The sequence below is a fragment of the Mixophyes fleayi genome, chromosome 2 (genome assembly GCF_038048845.1).
Source record: "Mixophyes fleayi isolate aMixFle1 chromosome 2, aMixFle1.hap1, whole genome shotgun sequence".
Classification (NCBI taxonomy): domain Eukaryota; kingdom Metazoa; phylum Chordata; class Amphibia; order Anura; family Limnodynastidae; genus Mixophyes; species Mixophyes fleayi.
The window spans coordinates 270,630,063-270,650,423 of NC_134403.1; the positions used below are offsets into that span (position 1 = coordinate 270,630,063).

Below are 20,361 nucleotides of genomic sequence, written 5' to 3' on the forward strand. Positions count from 1 at the left end.
AGATCCATACTATTGCTGGCCCAAATCAATAGAAAGAACACTGGAGATCAATAGAATTTTGACAAGAGAATATATATTTACTGATATTTATTTGTACACTTTACTGAGCTATTATCTTGATTTACTCATACAGATGCACAAAAGTGAAGGGAAGATCAGATCTCATTAGCCTGTATAACATGTCCAGCTCGCTTACTCTCTATAATGTAATATCATGCTTCCATAGGTTTTATATTATAATTTATCAAAAGATGACCTCTGTTTCCCTTACTGAAAACCATTTGATATGTGACCAGAAGTGATGTACTTATCTTGCATGCATTTGTCACTTTATGCTAGAAGTGAACAAATGCAAATTCTCTGTTTATTGTGATCACACTTATAGACGTTTTCTGATTATGATACAATTCCATAAATATGAAAAGTGGACACTTTAAAGCACCGAGATCCCAATATTTTTAAAGGCAGTATGTCTAGCCAACCAATATTGTATCCCAATAAGCTCAGTGCTATAGTATGCTGTTTATGTGTATTTAGAAGATGTGTAACTTACAATGTCACATTTTGTAACGGAATAGCGGCTTGATACTCACTTCTATACATTAACTTGTTTTATGACCATATCTTGCAGCACATATGTCTATTAAAAAAAGGTTTTGCTTACTTACTGAAAGATTTTAAAATACTGTAATGGCTTCTTTGTTCTGAACCCATTCAGTATCAATAAGGGCAAAGCGGCCGATTAAGAGTGGCATTGTAAACGCCTCTTTTCCAGAATCCCAAAAATGTCATGGTTATTGAAAATTCCTGTACATGTATATCTTAAAACAATACAAACAATATAAAGGTAGTGGACAAAAAATGGAAACCCCAATATAAGGGTGTAGAGCCAGTACGGCCTGCATGCAACATGACATTAGTCTACCAATGTCTGTAATTGGGCCGGCAGGGATTTTGCACCATTCTTCCACAAACAAATCATTCAAGTGGCATGTGATTGATGGTGGTGGAAAACGCTGTCTCAGATGTCATTGCAGAAAATCCCATAAATGCTTGATCAATCAATCAATCTGGTAACTAATAAAGTCATGACATATAAACAACATAGGTGTCAAGCTCGTCATACCATTGGACAATCACATGTGCTATGTGGATGGGGGCACTGTCATCCTGGAAATCACACCCTCTGTCAGAAATATAAATGCTGCAACATGGAGTGAAGATGATCACTCAGTGCTATTACGTAGAAACAAGAATTGACCTTGCATTGTAAGGGAATGCCTGCACCCAAACCTTGCCAGTAAAAATGCACCCCAGAAGCCTTCACTGTTGGCTGTAGAGTCTCTTAGCTTGGAACCACATGTGCACTTGTCTATTTGTCAAGAACATGGTGAAGGATGATTCATCTGACCATAGCGCCTTCTTCCACTGCTCGGTGAGTCTACTGCCTGTGCTCTTTGCAACACTGGACCACAAACATGCATTACCAGGTGTGATGGGTGGTTTATGCACTGCAACCCGACTATAATATCCTGCTCTGTTCAATTCTCTTCAGAGGGGATTTCTGATCAAACTGCTTGTACTAGAGGTTGAAAGTTGTAGTCAGTTGATCTTTCGTTGCTCGTCTGTTTTGCCTTGCGTTTTTAATGAATGCACAGATATCATGATCTATCATGATCATGTAATTTCATCCACTGTTGCCCTTTTCTGATGATGTTTCTCCCTGAGCCCATGCTGACATCACCTTAGGTACTGTTGCTGTCTTGGTCACAAACTCCTGCTAAAGACTCCCCAACAATCACCCATCTCTCAGTCATTTAGGTCTCCTCTTGCTAACAATTAGTATTAGCAACCAGCGTAGTCTGGTCCAGCACTTTTATACATCACCCTGACCAAGCTGGGATGTCATGTTGTTACTTAATTAACACATGAGCTTTTAAATATGCTTAGTGTCCACCATCTTCCAAGGTGTTTGCAATTTTTTTGTCCTAAACCTGTATTTGCTCATTTCGCTGACTGCCTATTGGAATCCAATACTTCTGATTTGTAGTGTTCCTTTAAACATCAATCCTTTTCTAGCCTCAAAATGCATTGGTGACTATTGTAGTAATGTAAAAGTCAATGAACAGGGCTGTCAATGTAGTATGTGAAAATCTATACATTTCCTACCTATTAAAACAGAGAGAGAGGGACATTATGTATTTTGATGTCATATTTGGTTATGGCTTATCATGGAGAAGACTCTGGGACCACACAAATGTCGCTGTGAACCTTCTAAAGGCCATTGCTTGAAATGTAAAGGTCACTATGTAATTGCAATTCTCCTGTGTTAAGGCTACAAGATTCCAGGAGGGAAACATCCCCCTTTATCTTTCGTAATTTATACATCCAGATATTGTAATGAGATTGTATATCAATGTTTAAAATAGAATTTCCTGCACAAGCAGGGATCAACTTTACATACGGTTACCATTTTTAAAATGATCTTTTTCATGTAAGTGTTAACATTTAATTAATGTACAGAAAGTATGATACCATGACAGATGCAGCAAGTTTAGCATGAACTATGTGGTGCTGTGTGGTTTCCATCTAAGACATCATGTAAACTAATTTGTACAGAAGGATTATTTCCTAGTATTCCCTAGATTATTTGCTCCTGAAACCTTGTGGCACCATATAAATAAAGAATAATAATAATAATAGTATATATGCAAGAAAGAAAATTAGTAATATAAACTACATTATCAGTATAAAGACTTTTGTGAATTTTCATCAGCATGCAGTTTGTGTGGATCTGATGTATGTTTACTTTAGTAATGCCACCCTTTATGTATGTATGTATGTGCCTTTTACTCTTTTGTAAACTACATATAAAAATGTATTGCACAAAAAGTTACATCTATGAGTATTTCCTTCACGTTGTGCAGTTTCTACATCGTTTCACATCTCCCATCAGACATTTTCTCAACCTCAGATGTGCTCCAAAGTTGTAGAAGCTGGCGATACAGATTGTTCAGTGTGGATCTCTGAAAACACTTACATTCAATATTTTTGACTTAACCAGAGTCATTTGCTAGACCTGTGGCATAACATATTGCAGCATGCTAAAATTAATAATTGTGTCTTCCTGTAGAGATGAAGTAGTGCAGCAATTTCTTTCATCTCTTAATAGCTACAGTTTTTGCTTTATTGTTGCACTTACAGTGACATTTGGTTTCAGCCCAAACAGTTTGTGATGCTTTATGTGTGCAGCACCTATTTAGCTTCTTGGTTTGGTAAAATAAACTAATTACAAATAAATAACAATTTTGAGTACACTGGCATGTCTCAAATATTATAATAATATAATATAATATAATATGTCTCGAAGTTGGCCTTTACCACAGATAAACTGTACTAGTAGCTAATATGCAATACTTACTAAATGTATGACAAACTGATAGCCTTTATTTGCATGTCAGCTGATGCATTAATGCTCATGTACAAAAGCAGTTGCTTGTGACATAGAGAAGGATGGGATAGGACAGGTCTAGTGTCAGGATGGCAAGCCATCTTATGCATACCTGCCTACTCTCTCCCCGGAAATCCCGGGAGGCTCCCCTATTTCCCAGAAGAATAGGCAAAACTCCCGAAATTTGGCAAAATTAACGTCAGTGAATAGAGAGGAGGGCTTAATCGTGCTATTAAGCTCCGCCCCTCCATTCAATGCCTTGAATTTCGGCTTTTTAGAGTGGGGGCGGGGCGATGGTGACGTGAAATGTCACTACGCCCTGCTCCTGCCCCATGTCACATGACATGACTTAGAAATCTTAAAAGTGGGCATGTATGATCTTATCCTCCCTACTAATGACCACTGCCATGGCAATATTGACACATATTTAAATCTCTCTGTATCTTACCTGGCAATGCTCCACTCAGGTTCGATGCGAAGTACCTTGGGGTCATCAATGTACTCAAACTGTAGGCTGCTCTCTAACTGGGCCCTGTCCACGCTGACTGACACATGAACTGGGCCCAGACCGTGGGTGGACGGAGCTGACACACAAACTATTTCATTAAGAGACCTCCTGCAACAAAAACATAGTGTCAGTTGTACATTTCTCATTCGACAACGCTTTATCAATGTTTCCTCTTTTCTACATTTAATATCTTTCTCCTGTGTAGGCTTCCCCTGGTACCGTGCATTTGGCCAGAGCTGCAGTCACTTCCTGGCAAACACAGAAAAACCAGGACATACAAGCATTCAGAGTGAATACTGGACACAACACAATAGGACATGCTGCATCAATGTCCATCCAGTGGCCACTCTGAATGTTGGTGCGCACTGTCAATACTTTCTTCATAGGGTTCAATAAACTCTATCTACAATGCTGGTTAAGCTGCAGTCGCCAAGCACTGAGTTAAAACGGAGACCAAAGGCTAGATTTACTAAGCTGCGGGTTTGAAAAAGTGGGGATGTTGCCTATAGCAACCAATAAGATTCTAGCTTTCATTTATTTAGTACTTTCTACAAAATGACAGCTAGAATCTGATTGGTTGCTATAGGCAACATCCCAACTTTTTCAAACCCGCAGCTTAGTAAATCTAGCCCCAAATGTGAAATGACCACAGGGAAAGTCTCACAATAAGTCTCGTCACAGGAAAATATGGTCTCTTACCCCACAATCACAGCTTTATATCAAATAAGTTAAGTTCTGACAAATTCCTGAAATGTATTCATAAATACTTGAATGGCCCACTAATATTAGTCTAAGGTTGTTATCATTGATGCACAGTAGTTACCCTTTAGGGCTTGTACAAAATTTTGTTTTTCTTAAGTTAACCTTATATATACAGTTATATAACCTTGCCATCGTAATTTTAGAGCGGAAGGGGGACTACCAGTGCCTGGATTGTGTCAGACATGTGATTTTATTATGTGTTTAAAAATAAATAAAAGTACAGCTGCTGCAGTATCACTTGTGGCCAATGTGTTATAATACAAACATAGATAGATGTTGCTTGGCTTGTACACACATTTAGGCTGAGTATAAATGATAAACATATGTGGTTTTGTTATTTATATATTTTCTGTTTCTATTATGCATATCCAAAGAGTTGTCAGTTTTGGTTAAAGAAGCTGAAAATATGACATGCAATGACAATCTTATACTATATTTCCTTGTTCACATATATATTATCTGCAGTACTGTGAGAATCCATTATTTTACGTTCCCCTTGTTACATCCATCTACCGTACCAAGCACGCTTTTCTTCTCTTTTGCTCATTTCTCACTCTTATTTAATCTCCCGCTACGCTGCACCATTGTTGTTTCCTGTGTGGGTGTCACATCCGCACAAACTACTTTACATTACAGGAAAGATAAAAGAATTCGAGAGTGACCTTACAGTCGCGGTGATGGGAGCAGAGTGTTTGGGGCAGTATTTAATGAACTCCGACAGATTGTGAGAATCAAGCACCTGCTCACCAAGCAATAAAATAAACCTTACAGGGTAGAATGGAAAGAGAGGCTGAATCACAATTATGTGTTTTATATATTGTACTGCCTCTGTACTTAATATAGTGCAGGACCCAGAAAAATGTCTAGCAGTAAATTTTCTTGGCTCAGATATATTCAATGATTTTTTTACTCAACAAAAAACAGCTTTTAATCCTTCCTGCAAATTCCTGAGAATTGATATGTCACACGAAGAAACCTTTGTTTGGAAAATATATGGAAAATCTGAACATGGTGCTTGCTGACTGCTGTAAATGCCAAAAACAACAATTGTGACTTTAAAATACAAAAGTAGGTAAATGTATAAATGGAATTGTGTACTTGAAGTGTGAGCGGGTAACTATTGTGCTTTCATGAGAGAGAGGCAGACACAATCCTATTGCACTGTGTTTCCAAAAAAACTATATACTTTAAATTATTTTCCCAGAATGCTATTTATTGTAACTACTCAACAGTATCATACAATAAAACGAGCATGACACACTAGTAAAGTAATAGATCTTTTCTAAATAGTCTTATAAAGTGTACATAATACATTAAAGGGCGTATTCAATTGTTAAAAAATCCCGCGGCGTTAATTCTACTACAGGTAATATGGTAAAATCCAGCGAGTAAATTACCGTATTAACTGTTTTCCTGTGCATGATTACCGTAATAATGGTAAACGTGCACGACCGCGGGATTTTCGGCGATCCCGCCGACAATTGAATATGCCCCTAAGAATGCTACAGGAATTATATGCATGTGGATGTACCTTAATATCCTCAGCATCGCAGTACTAACTTCACAGGCTGGTTTCTTTCTATGTTATATTTGAATGCTTTTATATAAAAGGCTGCTGCATTCCCTTTTGTATAATAATATCTGCTCTGTGTATTGATTGTCAGTTTTGACATAGACTGCACCCACGCACAATCCAAGTAAACTGGTGTCAATGTGGACAGTTCCATTAGACCTTTTTAAGCAATAATTAAATAAAAAATAATGATGCTAATCAGAATGGGCAGGCACTTCCTGCTAATCTGTATCCACTGACAGCTCAGGCTCTAGCAGGTCATGGGAGATCTTCTCAACCTTTCCACTGTTGCCTGCGAGACCACACAGATACTTGACCTTAATGTGGGTGTTTTCTGATACTGTAGAAAACCAACTTTGATGGACACAAGTGTGACGTCTGTTCAGAATTCAGTCTTGACAATACTGTACTGCAATTCTGCGGATATTCCATATCTTTAAGGTGCAATGCAAACATGATTACACAATGGCTGCTATCCCACATTAAAGACAGAGTAATAGCTGTGGGAAGCAGAGATGGTGAACACAGCTACAGTAAAGGAATTTAGAACAGTTCTTTAAAAGAGGCAAGGCTTTTATATGATATATTCCTGCATGGTATATCATGGTCCATCTACTTTCATATCGTTCAGCTACCCTCCAATCTCCACTCTTACAGCTTCCATCTCTCCCTTTCTCTCTTCTCACCTCTCGGTACTTGTTTATGTGGCTGGATTGTTCCTTTCTATCATATGCAGGTTTTTTATTATTTCTTTATTATTTTATTAAGTTTTTTTCTGCCTCTCATTATGGACCTATTGCGATTTATCAATTATTAAGTGTTTGTGTCTATCATTATGAGCTGAATAAATGGAGCCCGTCCACTTCTCATATTCACATTTAAAAAGTGTTCTAATGTGTAATAAAAAAAAATGTACATGTTATTGGTGACTTGCAACATAATATACATTAGAGGCTCTGTGCCAATACAAGTGCAAGAAGCTGTGTGTGGCAGACAGTATGTTACAACTGTAATGAATTTGGAACATGATGTCTCAACTGTTGTATTATTATCAATAGCATAATCATTTTGTTACAATTAGAGAAATATTACTTGTGTATAGAACACAAAAATTAGATTTTTCCTTACTTAATTCTGATAGTTTGCTGCACATTATTACAACCTCATTTGTCTGTCTCTAATACACCCGTTTTTATTTAGTTACTTCTATGAATCATACGGTACTCTTCTCTGCATGCTCATTGTTTTATTCCCACATTACATTCCTCTTGTCTTCCATGCTGTAAATACAGTAGTCCATCAGGCAACTCTTCCCCCTGCCAGTCCAATCCAAAACGATATATTACAGCTGGCAGGATCTTGCCCCTTCCCTGTGATCAGTTAATTAGCTTTGCGTGCTATTATTATGCCGTCATGCAGAATCTACCCACAACTTGGTGCGCAGGCTGAAGAATGGGAAGCTGTAATTAGCCCCAATCTCGTTATAAAATGCTTCATCTAATCAGGCTCCCCAGCTACACAGTGACTGGAGTAAGTGTTCTCAAAATAGGACGAGGGAGTAGGGCCCAGTGAGCACAGCATGCCGGGCCACACATATCAAATGCTATTCTTTCTTCCGACACGTTGCTTCCCCTGTATAATTAGTATATATAGGAGAGATATTAGCATGCAGGCTGTCCAGGAGGATAGGAATAGATTAACTACATCCTAGCCAGGTTGACATCAAACACGTCACACAACATATAATTTGTAGGACTGTTATCAGATAATAGCCCATCTGACTATAACATATTATATAACTGTATCATACAGTTACCAAAAATAATTCCTTATTGTGTGGGATAATCCGTATTCTCAATCGCTGTATATACATATATGGTAGAACAATATGTAGACACTTTTCATCAGGGCCATACCGGCTGTTGTACGCACACATTCCCCCATAAAGGGTTCAACAGAACACTGTACAAATTGCAGGACTTTAACCATAGGTGCCAGCATATTAAATGACACTTCACAAACATGTTATTAATTCTCAGGGGACCTCGGTGCACTACGATTCTCACTAGAAAATATTCACCATCATTTTTTTAGATTTTTATACTCTTCCTTCATAAATATTAACTTATAGGGCCCAGAAAATAAAAGCAAAGCATGAGCATTTCATTTTCAGATGGAGACAAGCTATTATGCACAGTTTGTCAATAGTGAAAAATAGGAACAATTCCAGGGATAGATGTTTACAAGGTGGGAATGTCCCTGGAATGTTGTCAAGTTTGGAATGCATGATAACATCATCGACTACGGTTCCCCATTAGGAAAAAAAGGCACAGTGTTAGGAACAAATAGAAAAGGTTTAAAATTCCCTAAAAATGTACTTTAATCAACAAAATAAAAAACAAATGATAACGGCATCCTTTCATAGAAAGGTTACTGTAAAATGCATCCAGATGAAAGAGAAGAGAACCATAGAAAGGGTTAGGAGGAAATGAAGGGACACTGCTGGAATAAGTGACATCCGAGGTGAAAGGTACAATGTAAACCAGAAGAGGGCAGCACCATGGAGGACAAATACAAACAAACAAATGAACAAAAGAAGAAAAACAAGTTGTTTTGGCCTGTGAGTTGTACTATGTTAGGCTTCATTTACATAAGTAATTAAAGTATGACCACTGATGAATAAAGGGCACTTTCCTCTGTGATATTGCCATCAAAAGTTATTGGTTGTAACATATTTTGTCCAAATTTATGAATTGCTCACCAACCAGCTCTTTATAGATAATCTGTACTACAAATGCAGAGTTGGTACATGCTAGTTGGCGAGGGCAGTCTTATAAAGAGTTAGCATTGTACTAATAAATACACACTAAACATGAAACCCTCTGAAACGTTTCAAAAAACATAAAACAAACATATGACAAACCAAAGTGCCTTACTTTAAAGCAGAAATGTAAGTGCCTTCCTATTAAAGAGCCAGTACTGGCATCCACAAGAATGAAAATGTTGAAAGTTACCAAAACTAGAGATATTTGACATTAGGGCAAGATTAAGCCATACTTCCTGTCTGTAAGTATATCCTAGAACGCTGGAGGGAAAAATTTAAGTTCATACCCGCCCAACAGTCCTGATTTCCATGAAACAGCCAACAGTTTATTTGACGATTATGATCAATTTGCACTTACCCATAAAATTCACAGGTTTGGTTTCCAAGGAGAATTGAAACAGTGCTTCCAGCTCCAAGATTATAGCCAGTGATAGTTATCATGGTCCCCCCAGATTCAGGGCCACGACTGGGAGATAGGTAGGATACGGCTGGATTCTGGCAATGAGGAAATTGACATAGAGAAGTGCGCTTAAATACTGACACATACAAGAAGTTCTGTGCTAGGCGTTCATGCACTGTGCACCTAATTCTAAGGAATGAAGCCAAGAGCTTCTGAAAGGTACCAATCCATTTTATTGCATTTGATGACATTGAGATGCTTTAATGCTGTTTGCAGTTCTGGCAGAAAATCTCCTACAGTATAAGAGAGTTGTGGCCAGAATCAGAAAATATAGCCAATAAATAAATGGAATTTGATTAAGTAACAGATAAACAGACAACTTAATAGATGAAAGCCAAGGGCACAGATAGACACATAAAGAGAAGACCGATATGAAAATACTGCTATATGCACGCTGACCAATAGATTGTTTCAAATCTTTGTAATTATTTTATTTGTAGAGGCTGTATGGTAGCCCCCAGCAATAACCTACAGTGAGCAGACAATATCATAGTCGGGTAAAAAGTGATTTTATATCTCTGATGTAAAACAAAAACGTTAAAAGTAAATGAGGAAATAGAAAGATATTGAAGACATAGCCTCTGGAATGTGTCCTGTTGTTCGGTGGTGAGGAGGGAGATAGAGATATACACTCAGGTCTCAGGAAGGTTGTTACTGGGTCCAGATTCCCATAAATCAGAAATAATGAGAGGGATTGTGACTTGCGGGTCCAGATAGGCCGCAGTTGCATCCATTATCTGGCTGGCAGATACACATTTTCCAGGGAGAGTGGGATGTCTATGTGTCCGGCGTCTATGCAGCAGATATGTTGCATCAGTTTACTCTATAGCTGTAGCACAGCAAAGTCCTAATTTAACAGCTATGCACTGGGAGTAGAGCTTGCAGCTGAGCAACCTTAATTTCATGACCTTACGACCTTCAGCAATTGACCTTTATCCAGACATTATTTTGCAATACACAATGTGCCAGCTGACTTATTGAGATAAAATGTGTTTCATTCTTTTAAGGCACATCCAATAGCATCACTTTACAATCCTACTGTGGGGTGAAGAGAAGAAGAGGATAGTACAGCAGACAAGGTCACCTTATGTCTGAAGAAAGTAATTAAAGCCTTCTATGAAGATATGCTAGCCAGAAGATTTTTGGGGGGTTAATATGATTATTGTGCAAGTTTTAGAATAGTAATAGTCACAATATATAAGTTCCAAATAACATTCATTTTTACCAATACTAAAAGTAAATATGACTAAAAATGGTCATTTTTGACAAGATAGCTCAGTGTTTTTATTTAGTTTTAAATAAATATTATGCAGTGCTCTCCAGTGAATACATATTATGCAGTGATTTCCAGTGAATACTGACTTCATGTTCAGGGGCGAATGCAGGATTTTTAAGGGGGGTTTCCCCACACAAGAAACCCCCCCAAAAAACGGTATGCAATACAGCACTGCCGCGGACGCTTTTTTGACAGCGCCGCGGCTGCTATATAGTACAGTGCCGCTATGTAGGGGCACTTCTTTAGCGGAAGGGAGGGGTTTCTGGAGACCCAGAAACCCCCCTGCGTGCGCCCCTGATGTCAGTCCCTGCCACTGCTTACACTAAGGTCTAATTTATCAGTTTTGCACAAAAACACTTCATTATAAATAACACAACGTTGAAGTTGGTATTATCCAGTTCTTTTGGTGTAGTGCCCTTTGCTTATCCTAGGTACACAAAGTTCAGTGCAAGTAAACCGATGTACAGTATCTGAGCACCTTATTTACTTCATACTTGCCAACTTATGGCAAGTATGATCCGGGAGTTGCAGAGAGAAGGTGGGCGTGCAGGGGGCGGGGTTCCAAAAATTGTGTCATTTTGGCCCCGCCCCGTGATGTAATGACGCAAAAAAGTGTCATTTTACAGCGGGGGCAGGGCCAAACGCCGCGATTCCTGGTGAATCGCGACGATTTGGACCAAATTCTGCCCGATGCGGGAGATTGCCATACTCTCCCGGAGTCCGTGAGACTCACTCGAAATGCGGGGGTCTCCCGGACATTCCTGGAGAGTTGGCAAGTATGATTAACTTATACCTGACTTCTGTTTCATTCCTGCATCCTATTCGCTACATTAGTACAGTAAGCAAGGCATATTGTGCATGTAACAGTTGATGTGTTAATCAATCCACTGGGCAGGAAAAAGTGCAAAATATGGCAATGCCCGTCTTGTCATAAATGAACGGTGTGAGGTGATTTGGAGTATGATCCAATAATCCAGTGATTTAGCTGCCCACAGAATGATCCGATCTATCCAATTTTGTCAATCACATGCGGCACCAAATTGAATCATCATCATCATCACCATTTATTGATATAGCGCCACTGATTGAATGCAGATCAGTTAATTTTCTGGTCAGCACAAAAAGGTCGCAGACTGCGGGGCCAGCTATATATAATAAAAAATAAACAGCAACCCGATTTCTGCAAAGGTATTTAGCTGTTCACAATTTCCTTGCCAACTTATAATTTCACGGGGGCGCATCAAATATGACAAGGCTGGCCACCTAAGGTGTGGAAGTGGAAATGGTGGCTGAGTGACAAGGACAATGAGAGATGCATGGTGCTCTGGGAGAGCTCCAGGTTATTTGATAATAAAACATTATTAATTAGCAAGGGAAAGAAAGGCACATTTTATATGAAGTGGTTCCCTCATCCGTCGCCATTATTAGAATTAACTAGTTTTAGGTTCTGTCCTTCCCGGGATACTTTTGTTAAATTACATCATAAAGCACAGAGCGACAGTTATAGCTTGTTACATGATTAAGGGGAGTCTTGTGCAGTGGAGCCGCAGAAAGCTTAGCATTGATTTTTCAAAAGGAATGTGTCATTTTATCATGAGCTTGAGCAAACCTATAATTTGCTGCTAGGGAAGACAGAGTGCGGCAGATTAGAGAAGAGAGCTGCTGCTTCCATCATTGCTATTAGTTTTGCGCTAACAAAGTAAATTACAGGCAAAAAGAGTGGGCCACTGGGAACGACATGGGTTGTAAATTGACCAATCCAGTGAAGATGTCATTGCTGGCTCTTTATGATGTCTCTGGACAGCACTCTCGCAATTAGCGTTGGAGACTTGAACATGAGCTATACCAAAATCAGATATACTGTTGCTATGAACAAATTACTCTATGGGCCCCTAATCTAGAAAAGTGTATATCACTTCTATCAGTGCATTGACAAGATCCTTTGATCCTCATAATATCACAATAACGAATAGGAGTGTCAGAAATAATTCAAGAATGTACTTTGTAGTATTATCATTATATTCATCATTTTTGACTTAGTAGTAATATAGCAACAAAGCATAATGAAATATGGGCTAATTAAGTTGCACTGTGATAGCAAATTATTTGTAAGTTATGCACAAATCTGTAAATATTTTATTTTGTTGAGTGTAGTACACTGTTGTAGACTGCAGATGGCACTGCTGAGTCTGTCTACAGAAAGGTTGTAGGCATCAACTGTTGTTCCTCATGGTAAAATTACAAAATTGAATTTAAATTTAGCAGATTAGTTATATTTTAGTCATAATTACCCTTGTTCCTTGTATCGAATCCCACAGGAATTAAAAGCAGCACATATGCTAATGCTTAGAGTTATGTCAATTTAAGATCTATTGTTTTTTCGAATGACACAAAAGTAACCACCAAAGGTGATTAGATTTCAACACAGTCTTAGTTTTACGTTTCAACGCTTAAGGCCAAATTCTGCCCTTGAAAAGGGCAAAAATAATTCTACTAAATTCAGAATGATTTCCTAATATTTGGCTGAAAATTTTAGAAAATTTTCTCTACACCACAGAAAGCTTCTCCCATGGTATATTTATTTTGACAATTAGATTTATAACAGCACAGAACACACGCAATGGTAATGACACTATGAGCATGACAGCACACCGGGATGTTGATTACTTACCACAAAGCTATACTCCTGCAGGGATCTAGCCATGAACTCTGGTTTACATTCCCCAATGCAGAGACGCACTGGGCCGGGGCTGTATGCAGTGGGAGCCGGACTCATCTCACACACGATTCTGAAGAGAAAAAAAAGAAAAGCAAAGAGTGGGTACAATCTTATTACAGATGATACTTCATTATCTCCAAAACCTCAACTAGTGGCTTGTAAGAGCGTCATAGTGTCAACTTCACATAGTAAAGGTGAACAAAAGAAGTAGCAGTCAGGAGTATGGCAAACAAAAGTTGGTTAGCACTTCTGCCTATCACCCCCGGGGAAATTAGTTTGATTCCCGACCATGGCTTTATCTGTGTGAAGTTTGTAAGTTTTCTCTGTGTTTATGTGGGTTTTTTTTCCACACTCCATAAAAATACTGGTAGGTTAATTGGCTGCTGACAAAATTAACACTAGTGTGTGTGTATTAGGGAATTTAGACTAAACTCCAATGGGACAGGGATCGATGTGAATAAATGATGATGATGATGATGTAAGAACCATTGGGGGGCATTTGAAACTAGATGGCATATTGCTAATCAGCAGGATTCATTGTGCACCGTGTTTGTTTCAGCTACATACAAACACAATAAACTTATATGCATTTCATTAAACGTTCACTCCTTCGATTCTGTCATGACAAAGTGCCAGCTCTATGGCACCAGCACCCTTTCACATACCCTACTTTATCAACGTTTTGGTCATGTCACATAAACATTTGTGGTTATCCAGCCATAGTGTCTTCTATTACTAAATACTTTTATTTATAGTTATATTCCTAGAACCACTTTCCTTTATCCACTCTGATCCTCCTAATCTGTGCTTTTTCCCTGATTACTGTAGCAATTATTATGCTCTTCACTTTTTAGAACTTTGCCTTTCTTTTCATACTCCCACATGTCTTTGCCATCCACTCTCCTTTTCATGACCTTTCTTTCTGGTTTCCCTCTCTTCTACCCTAAAGCATATCCCACACTGTCCCCCATCACCCTTCTCTGCTTCCCTCCAGCTGATTGCCTCTTTTCCTATTAGAACCCTCCAGAGATCTGCATTAAGCTCACAGATTGCCAGATGGACACCCCTCGATTCACACCAATAAAAATAACAGCAGCTAACAAAACCTTAACCCTTCTGTCATTTCACACTGCAGTGCATCTGGAAAGCCCCACAGAAAGCACAGCAAACTCAGAGCTTCAGTCTCTACGGGAAACAGTCTCTATGCCTGGATTTAGAGGTGCTTCGGAACCCAGATGGACTGAGTCAGGCTTCGCCACCCATGACAGATGAGAAAATGTGCTGTGTGATCCCCAATTGTGTGCTAGCACAAAGGGGGGAATATTCCATCATCCTGACGTCTGCACCTGTAAGCCCCGGTCCGGCTGTGCTTTTCTATGTGTGAGTGCCTTGCGGGAGGGACAGACTTTTCACACTGAGTGCAGAGACAGGTGCAAGGATGAAATGTTTTCAAGTTTCCGAAATGCATCAAGTAAAAGGCTCAATAGTGGGCACAAACAAAGCATGTGCCATATCAGCATAACTCATTTATGAGAAATGTTCCCAGGTTCTTTAATCAAGGCGTTGCATAGAATATCTTACTGTTAAACAACAAAGGTGTTATACAAGTCTCTGTGATTTCTAATTTGATTGTTGGCTTCCAGTTGATATCATTATGTTTTATGAGTAAATCCCCCTCTCCAGAAAGACCATTTCTTATCTAAGTACAGCATGCAGTTTCTTCAAACACTGTACATTTTTGACCGTGACTTCTAATATTCTTAACATCTACCTTACAGGATACATTAACCCATATAATACGGCCAAGATGTCTGTGAACAGGTGGTAAATAAATTCCATCTAAACTGCAGGGTACAATCATAAAGATATTATCTGGACAAAAAGAAGTGTAAGGTTGACCATAAAGTACTAAAATAGGCCATTTGTCTGCCTGCGCAGTCACATAGCGCCAATACCTGTATTTCCATTTTCATGCAAGCCATTTCTAGAAAGCTGCAAAACATTTCTCCAATGCACCCATCATACCTCAGCCCATAAATAGTCTGGAGTTCCCATTACGGCACACATATGACATCTGACATTTTTGTTAGCATGATAAATTAATTATCTCCATCTTTGACTTATCTGATTGCCAATGCCCAGCAAGACTAAAGCTAGGTACACACTACAGGGTTTTTGTCCAATAATCGGCTCAACCAGCCGACCCAAAAGTTGGGTCAGTGTGTGTAGTGACATGATGGTTGAAAGTTTGCCTAAATGGACGATTGTCGCCTCATTTGGTTGGTCGTACCGTTAAATATTTTCGTTCCAATCTCGTTTCCGTTGTGTAGTGTGTATAAACTTCCGACCGATCCACAACGAAATTGCAATCAGTGCTCACGACAACATGGCTGTAAAAAGTCGCTAAAGCGACGTCTGCTCTTCCCTTTATCGTCTAAAACAAGACTAGTGTGTATGCAGTCCATGCACCGAGCGATCGGACCATCGATCGCATGTAAAATCGATTGGCATTCTGTAGTGTGTTCCCATCTTTAGGAAAGATTCCTACACTAAACAAGGTTAGGCTAGCTTAACTCTTTAAGTGGCATCAAATTACTATTAATACATTTGCAGTGAGTAGAGGATTCACTTAAAGTTCTCCAGGAACTGCGGGGATTCTGGACATTAGAGCCTCAGGATTAGGGGAAATAAAGTTGATTTATAACGGGAAAAAGTAGTATTTTTAATGAGCTCTTCAATTGAGCACAAATGGATGACTCAGTAAATTTCACAGTCTCAATCCCAATGTGCCGATTTCAATAGCTAATTTTTTAATTTGTAAACAAACTGTCCTTATCACACAGTCCAATAATAAAGTATTAGGTGAAATTCTGTACTCAATCACTGGTCAAGTTATGTGGCCAAATTGTATGTATGGCCAGCATTAGGACAGGTTCAGATCATCTGTTTTTGTGCCGATGGCCCAGCCATGATTACTAAGCTAAAAATCAGTCATTTTGTTCCTATATTTAACTTTGTACAGTCACAGGGGATCAGCACTGAGAAGCATCTTTTTATAGAGGATATAATATGGCTATAATACAATATATATAGGATATAATACAGTTCTATAAGAGGTAGTCTCACTGTTCTGCAATGATGTATTCCTCTTCCACAGGTATGCACTGCACTCCAGCCACCATGACTTTGTGAGCAATCTCAGAGAAGTCCAGGCCTAGGTTCACTCCCAGTATGGTGACCCGGGTGCCTCCTTCCGGGGGTCCAGACACAGTGAGAATCTAAAAGAGAAGCAGGAAGAAGATGATTATTCTGGATGTCACATGACTTGCCATGAAATTACCCTAAGGTAAGTGGTAAGCAACACTTAATTATTCATTGGTTCTAGGTAACATCATAAAACACTGGTGGATAAAATGTATAATCTATTGTTTCCTACTTATACTGTACAACTAAATGTTGGTTTACTTAATCCATCTAATACTTAAATTCAGACAGTAAAAGTAATAAGAGTATAAATGCCACTGAAAATGTAAACTTAATGGCTTTATTTGGCTACCAAGCCACCGCTCGTGGCTTGGTAGCCTGGTAGCCACAAGCATTGCTAGCAGACTGCATCTCTCAATCACACTCACATTGTGGAAAGAAGTGATCCGATAAATGACGACTCAATCCCAATAACTAGTAGGCTTATTTTATTCAAGGCATGAATGCATTTTAATGGACTGTATACAACGCAAGTGAAAAACACAGACATTGGAAGGACAGAGCCTCCTTCTCACTGCTAATCTATCACAATTATTAGAAGAGCGCTTCAATCACTAGAGCAAAGAGGCCTCTAGTCCTATTGACTGCAGCGAGTCTCACAGTCGTATCCACCATCTACAATGAGGTTAACATGAGAGGTAAAGGCTGCGGGAGTTTCACATCTCAGATCTATAGGACCATTGTTCTGCTGCAGCTTATACACCTGGCTCCTGTGAGAAATATTCTCTAGGTAACAGTCCCTGATTTCTATGGATCTGTTAGCTACAGACAAATCGTATACTCACAGTGGAAAATGTATTGGCTGAAGCAGTCAGAGCATATAAATGTCACAAATACACTTGAAAACGAACATGTTGCTATATAAAACTCTCCCAAATCTAGCAGTAGTCAAATATAATACTTAGGTGCATCTAGTACCTGTCCAGGCCCAACATAATGGCAGCCCAGGCCGTCCATTGTATGTAAAGATAGCATGGGAAAAATAACACAGTCCACTCTCACATACTATATATAATGCATAAAGCTCCAGGCACCGAAGTGGTTGATTTTTGTAGGAGCAGCAAAGACCGGGGTTTCTCTGTGACCTACATTCCTTTGGACGCTAATTGAGCAGTTTGGAAGTAACTGTGTCACAGCTCAGCCCCCGGCTGGGACAGAATGAGTTTTATTAATTACAGCTGGAGAGATGTAGGATAGAAACATCATACACCACCAAAGTACACACACAACCACACGCAATGAAACTTGGATAAGCGTGTCCATTTATTCAACTAAACCAACAGAAGTAAATGCATCTCTGAGTATATATATATATATATATATATATATATATATATATGTATATATATATATATATATATATATATATATATATATAGTGCAGTCCTTATTCTGCACACTCTTCTCCTGAATCCTTGGAGTAAATAACTACAAGGACCTTAAACAAAATAGATCGGTCTGGATCTTTGGGACCTGAAGATCCTAGAGTAAAAACAATATTGTTTACAATACGGTGGCGGTTTACGCAGCTAACAAAATGAAAAGTACTCTCCTTACAATAAGTAAAGTACTCTCCCTACAATAGGTGGACTAATATATTCTACTGTGTATAAGCACAAAACACATGTATTCACACATAAATGTACACACACACAGTTGCACTGAGATATCCGCCTCAACACACATGACCGTCATCAAATCAATCATAGCACCTACGCCTGACAACGTTTCAGGAACACTCGGCGCAAACAAAAGTGGAAGATTTATATCCATGTGGTTCACAAGGGGTCAAACATTGTTTTGCGCAGCAGAAATTAGAGAAGGAGCCATAAGCTCTCTGTGACGCAGTCCCTCTCTGTAAGAGCCGGAGTCTTTCCGCCTAGCAGAGAGCACATTTACAGCCTAATTGTTACAAGAGAGAGCGACCCGATTATTCATTCTGACAGAACAGCCTTCAGCTGCTGTATGCTGGGCATGTTATGGTAATAGGAACATGCACATTGCATGTATATATATATATATATATATATATATATATATATATATATATATAAAGAGAGAGGGAGAGATACATAAGTGTTTTTATGTATGGTTTGTTGCCCCCATAGTCCTTACATACACACACACACACACATATGATTTGCGTTATATAATGCATTACATAAACAGTGTGTGATTGTGAGAATTACTGCATTTATTTGCATGTTGGTGAGATGTATGAGTCTACTGCTTAGTGTGATAAATTGAAGGATGTGTCAATAGGGGAGAATTACTTGTGGAGAAATAAAGCACAAAAAAAGAGTCTTGCAGGTGCTTCAGCAGTGAATGGGTTAGAAGTAACAAAAGGGGCAGTCAGAATGAGCAGGAACACAATGGATGATCTTAGTGACATCACAGCTAAGTGTGATTAATTGCGTCCAGCCAAAGAGCAGCTCTGCCACTCATGTTTCCCGGACGACCACATCAACTCGTTAAAAGTTAAGATTCATTTGGAAACCTGGGGCGGAGAGGGATGCAGATTTAAAATCATCGGTTCTGCTTCACTAGGCACCACAGTTGTCTGGGCATCCCGTAGGCTGAAGCATTCAAGTTAGGCCAACCCCTCCCTCTCTTCCTCTCCCCAGCAAATCGATTTCTCAATGGGCACATCTGTTCCCCGGTGCCTGTCTGAGGGCCTGCATGTCCCTAGCCAGTGTCTGGCTGACCTTTGGCATTGGATGTGACATAGAATAAAGGGCCCAACAGGATATTCTGTAATGATTAGCACCGCTCGCAAGGCGCACAGGGTTTGTGCAACCATGGGAGCCTGACCTAGACAAAGGATTTTGATTCTTGCCATGGTCCTCATGCTCTGTATTTCCTATACAACTAGCATGCTCTCTGCAACATATGAATTTAACCTATGAGCTAGCCGAGAAAATCAAGAATAGAAAAAGAGAGTGAGAGGGGACAGCAAGATTGTGTACATGACACTTTAGTGAGTGAGTAAATGAAAGCGACTCTCCTTGTTCTCCAGGGGTGTTCAACTGTTTCATAAGGATACCAGGCCAGTCTTTCATCAACATAACTTGCAATGGAATATTTCTATTTTCTAATTGCACTGTTTACTTTCTTTATAGTCATCAATCAAGCACTTAAGATAAATGACACATTTTGGTCCATAAACTCCTTTGTCACTGAATGAATTCCAAGTTCTATTCACGCTGCACTCCCCACTGTTCCACTTTATACATATAACGACGCCATCATCAGCAAAGAGATAAAGTGGAATTAAAGTTAATACCAGTCAGCATTAGAATTAAACAGGCTTAAAGAAAATGGAAAGCTATTATTTTTTTACAGCAAGGATATTAATTGGACAGGTGTTATGCACATGAGAGACAGCATCGGGACAGTGAAAAGAAAAACAAGCAGAGATAGACTACTCAATTCTACTTCCGAAAAAGTATAAATGATATATATATATATATATATAGTATATAGTGGGCTACTTTGGATTAGGTCACTGGGCTATCTCCATTTTT

General features: G+C 39.0%; 1 protein-coding gene across 1 annotated transcript in view; it reads right to left on the reverse strand.

Moving 5' to 3' along the window:
- The window catches only part of PLXNA2 (plexin A2), a 249,656-nt gene that overhangs the window by 36,504 nt on the left and 192,791 nt on the right, over window positions 1-20,361 (reverse strand). Inside the window, exons 13-16 of the mRNA XM_075196217.1 lie at window positions 16,700-16,851; window positions 13,526-13,643; window positions 9,477-9,613; window positions 3,900-4,067 (exon numbers count right to left, since the gene is read on the reverse strand). Coding sequence (XP_075052318.1) covers window positions 3,900-4,067; window positions 9,477-9,613; window positions 13,526-13,643; window positions 16,700-16,851 — 575 coding nt within the window. The remainder of the gene's footprint in view (window positions 1-3,899; window positions 4,068-9,476; window positions 9,614-13,525; window positions 13,644-16,699; window positions 16,852-20,361) is intronic.